Genomic DNA, 9070 nt, shown 5'->3' on the forward strand with positions numbered 1-9070 from the left:
TGCAGCATATAGCTTATAAAATTTAACATGACAAGGAATATATTTACTCTGGAGAATTAGCATAAATAATTAATGTTGAACCTTTACGTTAAAAACAACAATTAGGAGATAAAAATATACTACTAATTATCACACTGAATAAGATATGTCATTAGAATCAACTACTTTATCAACAAATTCTTTGGCAGACATGCGCTGACAAAATATATATATATATAACCCATTATCAAATTAAAATGGATTTCTGGGAAGCGTACCAGGCATAAGGATGACAAACCGAATTGTTGGTTGATATGCTCAACCAATACATCACGATGGAGATTGAAAATTAATAGAGACTCGTGCTGATAACGTGTTATAAAATAATAAAGCAAAGAACAAGAATATTTGTAGAGAAAAAGAGAAGAGAGGAGAATTCTTATTTCTCTTGTTAGGGATTGATTTACAATGAAGGAGAACCTTTATATTTATAGGGAAAAAGTGACTTGATCCTAAAGTCACTAACCCTAATATTTCTCCTAAAGATAGACATCCATAATAATAAATAATATTTATAACAATTACTATATTATAACTCAAACAAATTATCTTAGAATATGTATACAATTGAATTTTTAATATCACTTTCTTATACTTTACACAAGATATACACGCACCTGTCCAGAAACTAGTCCACATATATCAGCCGGCACATTTATTATCATAACTAATTCCAACATAAAAGATTCACATAAATTACTAAAAGAATTAAGTTGATTGCTTAACCAAATTAATTATCACATAATTAATGAAGCAATTAGTTGTCTCCATAAGATACAGTGCTTGATAGCAATTGTAAAGAATATCTGCATTAAATGCGAGAGTAGATACTCTTACTATTCTACAAATTCTTTCTTGGCTGAAACAGCTATGAAGTTATATAGATATTTGCATGTTAAGCATAAACAAAAGAATAAAACTAAACAATAAATTGGAGTGTGGGTGAAGATGAAAATAACCCCACAATCCTCAACAGTTAGGAAGTAACAATCAATAATCTCTGCCTATGCTACTCTAATTCATGAATTTCCTACAGTTGGGAGCTCCACAAAGACAAGGGACTTTAGGTTCATCATTCTGATCAGCCTCAAACCTGTAATCAAACGTTAACTCATCCCCTGCTGAAACATCCATTTTAGCTATAAGAACGATCCGATCCTCGTCTTCTCCAAGACTCATGATCCTTGCAAAACAATTTGGCATGCATGAGTGGTTGATTAATCTCGCTATGGTTCCTTTCATCGTAGCATCGACAACTACTTCTTCATTAATCCTGAAAAAGTAACAGTCCTTGCCTTGTGACCTATAGCGACGTTCTCTAAGGTCAGCAACGCTTCCCCTAATCCTCTCACCAACATATTCAGCTACCATTTGTCCTTCTTGAATCTCTCTTTTCGCAAAGAGACCCCATCCGTGTATACCGGATTTTCCAAAACAAATCCGATGGTTTATAGTTTTACTCAAATGATGCAATCTATCTCTTAACGTTGGAAAATTCCTTTCTTCTTGATATTGTTTTGAGCTTATACTCTGTATGGCCGTTAGTGAGTGATGGCGAGGCCTCGATGGCATATGGACTATTGGCTCCGGTTTAAAATTCTTATTCGTTGATGGTCTAAAAACTCGACATCTAGCTGCAGAGAAAGGATCTGGTTCGTTAGTTTCAACCGATGATGCCTCACAAGGCATAAGCCTCAAACAATTCAAGAGTCGGCCTCCATTTCTCCTATGAAGATTATTTTGGTTCGAGTAAACACCGTTTGGAGTTCGCATGACTAAAATGTTATCCTCACTTGGGGCTTTATGAGAAGCACAATACGATAACCATTTAGTTGTTTGTGTTCCGTTCTTCTCTGAGCAATGCATTTCCATGTAGTATCCAGCTCGTAAGGCACACATGGTATGATAAGATGTTGTGCATTTGGAACATTGTATGCAAGAACCATGAGTCTGTTGGCATATACTGCATGCTTGATGAAAGTACGTTGGGGGAATCGCGAAAAGTCCTATGGCAGGTTCCATTTTCTGATGATTAACAAAAACGATTTCGGGTCTAAACCAAGCACAAGTAACATGAACCCAAAAGGGATCAACATCAGTAGGTTTCAATGCACCCCCTTTGACAGGGCAGAGGCAACAGTCCCTGTCAACTTGTGGAGTTTCACAAGCCCGGCAAACCCAAGAAGCAAAATCTCGAACCCCTTTAGCGCCATAACATTCTTGATGAACAGCAATCTGGCACCTATTGCATATAATAATCTTATTAAAGTCCCAATCTTCAATCCATCTACAAATGGCGCAACGTTCTGAGGTCCACTTTGCATAAACAGGTTTGTACTTTTCTTGCAAGAGGGAAATCAATTGCTGCTTATCTAATTTCAAAGGAGTAATTCCATGAGCATCATTATTCGCAACCCATTCACCAAGTGGCTGCATAGACATCTTCACCTTAATGCTGGCCTTCCATTTTTTCGCTCTGGAACCAGCATGCCTTTCCCATTCACCAACTTTCTGCTTCTTAGAGCTGCATGAACCACATTTGCACTGAACCATATGAAGTGCTGGAAAATAAATCCCTTCCATGCCATTGCAAATTACAGCTATATTATCCGATTTCCCTCTGCAGTCGTCGCATAACGAATTTTCGTTAAGACTACTAAAGACTTTCTTACACGCCGAGCAGCATATATTGATTTTCCTCCATTTAACTTTGATCTCAGGAAAAAGATGGGATCTTGGACTTGGTATCCGGCCTTTACTAATTTCTGCTGAAAAAGGGTAGTCTTGAACTTGGGGCAAAAACTTTTGCAACCCTTTCAATTGAAAGCTAAAATCTCTGAATCCAGGAGACCCACAAACATCATGGGATTTCTGTTTCTTGGATGTAATAAACCAATTTTCCCTATCAATTTCTTCGTCGATTTCTTTCTTGTTAGTTTTCCGTTTCACAACCATCTCCCTTTTCTTAACAACTTTTCTGAAAAGAGAGGCAATTTCTTCATCCAACGTAGGATTGAAGGTGGCAATTTATAACCCCTTAACCCTAAAACACATGAACTCGACTGCGATTTGCAGAAAACACAAGAATTTGACAGAGTTGAATTTGTTGATGTAAACAGAGGGATTGTAAATTATATTCTTCAACTGTCTCTACGAACTAGGATTTTTCTGTAAAAAGAAAAGCCCCCAAGGGAAAATAAACGACGTGAGTTTAAGGAACACATGTTCCAGTCCCACTCGTACAAGGATTTTCTCGTATTTATAGGTTTCCTTCGGGTCGACCGACTTCTTAAACGGACACAAGTTATGGGCTTGTACTGGGCCAATTACCTTCAGATAAAATAAGCCCATTGGGCTCTCATGAGATAAACATCGGGCAATTCGCAGAATTGCCCTTTGTTTGGGGTGGTCTTTAAATTTTGCCCCTCATATTTGAAATCTTTAAATTTTGTCCTTACATTAAAACCCATAGGTTCAGGTTCGAACCCACGTGTCAAAATTTTAAAAAAAATTCGCAAGGCAAGTTTAAATTTCGCTATGCCCCCAATACATACACTTGTGAAGGAATTACCAAAGTTATCTGGGACCAGAGGCATACTTATGCCTTATGGGCGTAACTTGGCATAAGTATGCCGGTTAAAAACTTTGATAATTCATTCAAAAGTTTATCTTGGGATCCACATTATAAAAAGTTTTACTAAAATGTATGCCCCAAGATAACTTTGTGAAGGATTATAAAGTTATCTGGGACAGCATACTTATGCCTTATGGGCGGCATTTGGCATAAAAGTATCTTAGGTTAAACACATGCTTTGACCATTCCCCAAAGTTATGCCTAATCTAGGCATAAAAGTTTCGCCCGTTAAAAGTATGCCCCACATTTGGCGTAACTTTGTGAAGGAATTATCAAAGTTATGCTGGGACCCGCATACTTATGCAAGTCCGCCTATATAAGGCATGAGTATGCGGTCCCAGATAAATGTGTAATTCCTTAACAAAAGTATGCCGGTCCCATACAAGCGACCCAAACCTTGTCTTGCGATTTTTTTTTTTTAATTTATGCTTGAGCGGGGGTTCAAACTCGTAACCTCATTATTTCGGGCCATAAAGCTCAAAGTTGCAATGCGAAGGGCAAAAATTAAAGACAAAAATATGAGATAATTTAAAGACCACAAATATGAGGGGCAAAATTTAAAGACCACCCCAAAAGAAGGGCACTCCGCGCAAAAATCTCCATTCCTAATGGCAAAAGTATAGAGAAGACTCTTCTTGCTTCATGAATTTAATTTCTTTTAGAGTCAGAACTCGTATTTTTTGAATATTTAAATGGAAAATTTTATATAATGTAATCAATTATTCAAAATTAAAAGTAATTCATGATATTGAATGGAACTCAGGCAGAAAATATAACACCTTTCTATTGAGAAAAGTGTGTGAGGTAAAATCTGGTCTTGATGTGTAGGCAAGTCAGGAGATGACACGTATAGAACAATGGTATGATAGGCGTGATTCAGCAGCAATAGTCCCAATCCTCACACGTAAGCACGCCCGAAGGTTGGTTTTTTGATTTTTTTAATTTTTTTTTTTAAAAAAAAAAAAAAACTTTGGAGTCTGAACCATCTTGCTTAATGAATTTAATTCTTTTAGAGTGAATATTTAAATGGCAAATTTTATATAATATAATCAATATTCAAAATTTAAAATCAATTCATGATATTTAATTGAACTCGGCCGAAAATTGACACTTTCCTAATGGGAAAAGCATGCAGGGAGTCGACCCATTCACATCATTTTGGCAAAAGAAGGAGCACTCTATGGTATGAGATAAGAATGAAAGTTTTGTTTGTATTTATGGTCGACAACACATTCATAATCGAGATAGCCATTGTCCACGACGCTACATTTTGTATGTTGTCTATATGTTCTCGATAAATATCGTTTTTCATGATTAGCATAGTAATTTTCAATATCTGGTTATTTTAATGTTTGAAAACAATTTTCCTCAATACATCAAATAGGCGAACAATTTAATGTGCTGACATTATTATCATCGTATACTACTCATTTATTAGGAAAACACTACATCTATGTACCACCACCCCACCTTCGACAACTATCATATGCTTGTCAACAGTCAACCTCCATAATGTAAAAAGTAATTTTAATTTCCAGAAATTTTGGACCTCAAACTGTTTACACCATGCTAAAAGTACCTTTTGAAAATGGAAGCAATGGTTGAATCAATTTGCTGATTTTCTTCACTACGTGGTAGACATAACATATATATCTCATAATCATGAGTCTCTCCTTGATGATTGCTCTTTACATGCAAACCCCATTACCCCACAGAAACAAATTATCTGAACATATCAAAAATAAAAAATTTACAAAGTAGAGAAAATAGAAAATTCAAGAATGATCAAAGCAAATAAAATACCCTCTTCAAACTAATGGTTTTTCTGTGCTGTCTGATGAACTCACACTAAGGTTAAACATGCATGTCCCTTTAGATGTTTGCTTCCCTTTAGATGGAGTCAGTGACGTGGTGTTCCAATATTTACTCCCACTTTTAATCTCTTCTCCATAAACCCAATTTTCCCCTTCTCTACTTTTACTCTCAAATCCACCAGTCTCTGAGCATGAAATTGTAACTTTTCTCCAATTGCACCATATTCTCAGCATGATGTAAAGCAGAACCATGCATATGACTGTGGCAGTAAACACAATGGCCACTGTTATCCCTACAACACCAGCTTTTGATAGCTGCCAAATTCCCTCATGTCCCTTTATTTCAGAACAGGATAATAATGGTGGGCCACATAGCTTATGATCATTACCTATGAAAGAGCTCAGTGGAAATCCTGAAAATGTGGAAGGAATTGAGCCTTGGAGATGATTATACGACAGATTGAGAATATGCAAACTTGATAACCTTCCAAATGATTGTGGGACTTTTCCTTCAAGTTGATTGAATGAAAGATTTAGTCTTTCTAACTTCACAAGATTTCCAAGTGATGAAGGAATTTCACCAGAAAGTTGATTCTTGCTCAGGTCTAGTATCACTTGTAACTCGGATAAAGAGCCGATTTCATAAGGGATTGAGCCAGTTAAGTTGTTCTCAGAGAGCCTTAGCTCATAGAGCTTCTGGCATTTTTGAAGAGTTGAAGGAATGGAGCCAGAAAGATTGTTTCTTTGAAGATTCAAGACATTTAAACTTGTGAGATTTCCCAATTCTTGTGGTACGGCACCTGATAATCTGTTGTTACTGAGAGTAAGTTTGAGTAATCTCGGACAACTTCCAAGTTCTACTGGAACTGATCCAGTGAAGTTGTTGAAGGAAAGATCGAGCTCACCAAGACCTTCTATACCTCCTAACCATGTGGGAATTTTTCCCGAAAATTGATTAGAGCTAAGGAGAAAATGGCCAAGGTTTTTTAGGCCAGCAAGGGAAGGTGCTAGATCTCCGGTCAAATTGTTGAACGATAAATCAAGAAATCTAAGCTTTTCAAGTTGTCCAAATTCAGAAGGGAGTTCTCCAGTGAGAAAATTATTAGCAAGGCGAAGACGGGTTAGATTATTTGACAAGGCTAACTCAGATGGGAGAAGACCAGAAAAGCTGTTGTTTGTTAAGTCAAGAGCTGTTAGGGAATTTAAACCAGCTAGGGGAGAAATGCTTCCACTAAACTTATTGTGAGAAAAGTTAACTTTGCTGAGATTTTTCAGAAGGGAAAGAGATTCAGGAAGTGGACCTTCAAGGGAATTGTTGTAAAGAGTAATCAGGTCCAGTTCTGAGAGAAATCTGAAAGTTGGTGGCAATGATCCTGAAAGTTTGTTATCAGCCAAAGCCAGTTTTTGAAGCTTCTTGCAGTAGCCTAAGCTTGATGGAATTGGACCAGACAACTCATTCTGCCTTAGCTGAAGAATTTCAAGATTCTTAAGCCGACCAATGGCATCAGGAATAGAGCTGGAAAATTGATTACCAAAGAAATCAACTCGCGTTAAGCTGGTGCAGTTTGTCAATTCTCTTGGGATATTTCCTGACAACTGGTTTTCGTAGAGGTACAGTTCGCGCAGCCTCTGAAGCTTTCCAATTTCAACTGGAATTCCACCAGAGAGCATGTTATGGAACAGGTACAAATCTTCCAGGTTAGTCAAGTTTCCTATCTCAGGCGGTATGGTTCCAGTAAAGCTGTTATTGTTGAGCAGGAGGTCCGTGAGACTTTCTACCCTGTCGAGGCCACGTGGCAGCATTCCTCCAAAGTTGTTACCAGAGAGATCCAGCTGTCGCAAGGACGTGCAATTTAGTAGCTCCATGGGGAAGTTGCCTGATAGCTTATTGTCAGCCAGAATAAGTAGGCTTAAGCTTGAACCGCGGAGACAGAAATTACTCGGGATGCTTCCTGTTAAGAAGTTTCCAGAGAGTGCTAAAGTCTCAAGATTCTTCAGCTGAGTGTTGAGAAGGGATATGGTTCCTGAAAGATTGTTATTTGATAAATCTAATGTTTCGAGCTGAACCAACTTGTTGAGCTCGAAAGGGATTTCTCCCTCCAATTCATTACCAAACAAGTTTAAGTACTTCAAATTGGAGAGATGGCTCAACTCAACAGGAATTAAACCAGAAAAGCTGTTGTTTGCCAGGTTCAAGATTTCGAGTGATTCGAGCTGACCAACTGAGGAAGGAATACGACCTCCAATTCTGTTATTTGATGCTGCAAAATTTTGAAGATTTTTGCAGCCGCCAATTGATTCTGGTATGGGGCCAGTAAGACTGTTTTGCTGCAAGTCAAGATTTATCAGATGCTTCAAGTTACCAATCTCATTTGGCATTTTTCCACTGAATTGGCAATAAGCAAGAGCCAAGACTCTCAACTCAGAAAGTTTACCAATTTCTGGTATCACTTGGCCTGTCAACATGTTAGCTCCAATTCTAAGAACTTGCAGCTTTCTCAAATGACCGATCTCCGAAGGAATCTCACCAGTGAGAAAATTGGAGAAAAGAAGCAATTCCTCCAAGTTATGAAGCTCTCCTAATTCAGGAGGGATTGTTCCATTAAGAAAATTGTCCGATAAATCAATCACTCGAAGAGAAGTGACATGCGCGAATTCTTGAGATATTGGACCTTCTAGTCCTGAAGCAGAAAGATTCAGGCCCACAATATGAGACTGATCATCAGAACATGCCACTCCATTCCAGGTACATATGCTAGTTCCTTCAGACCAGTTTTCAAGAACTCCAAATGGATCAACAAATTTTGACTTTATTCGCAAAAGCCAATAAGAATCTGAACCATTTGGAGAAGAACCAGCTAGAACAACACCAAGTGTTGTCAAGAAAAGCAGCAGATAAGAAAGATGAACACTTCCCATGTCAATATTTGTGAATGGAACTATGGAAGACAATCTTGGAACTTAAATTGACAAATGCATAATTTATGAAAGAATATTTGTGGAGGTGTTTTCACTTAAAATGGAAAACTATGAGTAGCATGAAGCTCATATGTTTGCTAATAGAGATAGGAGGAAAATTAACAGTGTCCTAAGTTGGCAAAGGCAAAAAGGAACTTGGAGTTTAAATAGTTTAATAGAAGTAGTCCTGCCTAATCATCTTTCTCAATAAAGTTGATGACGATGAGCATGAAAAGTTTTCTGAGTTTAATAATACTTCTTTATGACTATTCCATCTTTTCACTTTCCAAGTTCTAGGTAAAAGGTGTGACACTGTAACTTTTCTTTTCTTTTAGGTCCGAGGGCAATCATAGAATTATGGAGCATGTGTTAGTAGCTTTTTAGATGATGAAGTGTATGAAGATAAGATATTGTGATGGCTATGTTGAAAAAATAGTTAAACAAGAACAAAAAAGTTATGGGAAGTGTCCCACTTGCCCCTGCAAAACGATCAAGAAAGTGGGCCTTTCTCTAGAAAAAAGTGGGCTTCTCTCTGGAGCTCTAAACTCTGAGGGCCCTCTAGTCAAGTTGATGTAATTCTTGAACTACTACTAGATACAAAGAGAATGTTATGAAAAATGAAAAT

The 9070-nt window shown here is 37.4% G+C and overlaps 2 protein-coding genes across 2 annotated transcripts; both read right to left on the bottom strand.

The window, feature by feature from the left end:
* Positions 1-856: 856 nt before the first annotated feature.
* LOC132057545 (histone-lysine N-methyltransferase ATX4-like) lies at positions 857-2994 on the bottom strand. The gene has a single exon (XM_059450182.1). The coding sequence runs from the start codon at positions 2992-2994 to the stop codon at positions 1054-1056; it is 1941 nt and encodes a 646-aa protein (XP_059306165.1). The 3' UTR covers positions 857-1053.
* A 2316-nt stretch (positions 2995-5310) lies between these two features.
* Positions 5311-8772, bottom strand: LOC132055947 (LRR receptor-like serine/threonine-protein kinase GSO1). The gene has a single exon (XM_059447977.1). The coding sequence runs from the start codon at positions 8404-8406 to the stop codon at positions 5482-5484; it is 2925 nt and encodes a 974-aa protein (XP_059303960.1). The 5' UTR covers positions 8407-8772; the 3' UTR covers positions 5311-5481.
* Positions 8773-9070: the final 298 nt, after the last annotated feature.

The sequence above is a fragment of the Lycium ferocissimum genome, chromosome 5, assembly GCF_029784015.1.
Source record: "Lycium ferocissimum isolate CSIRO_LF1 chromosome 5, AGI_CSIRO_Lferr_CH_V1, whole genome shotgun sequence".
NCBI lineage: Eukaryota > Viridiplantae > Streptophyta > Magnoliopsida > Solanales > Solanaceae > Lycium > Lycium ferocissimum.

What these genes read in the sequence shown, in the direction of transcription:
- LOC132057545 (XM_059450182.1), bottom strand. Translation starts at nt 2,994, where the DNA reads ATGGTTGTGAAACGGAAAACTAACAAGAAAGAAATCGACGAAGAAATT.
- LOC132055947 (XM_059447977.1), bottom strand. Translation starts at nt 8,406, where the DNA reads ATGGGAAGTGTTCATCTTTCTTATCTGCTGCTTTTCTTGACAACACTT.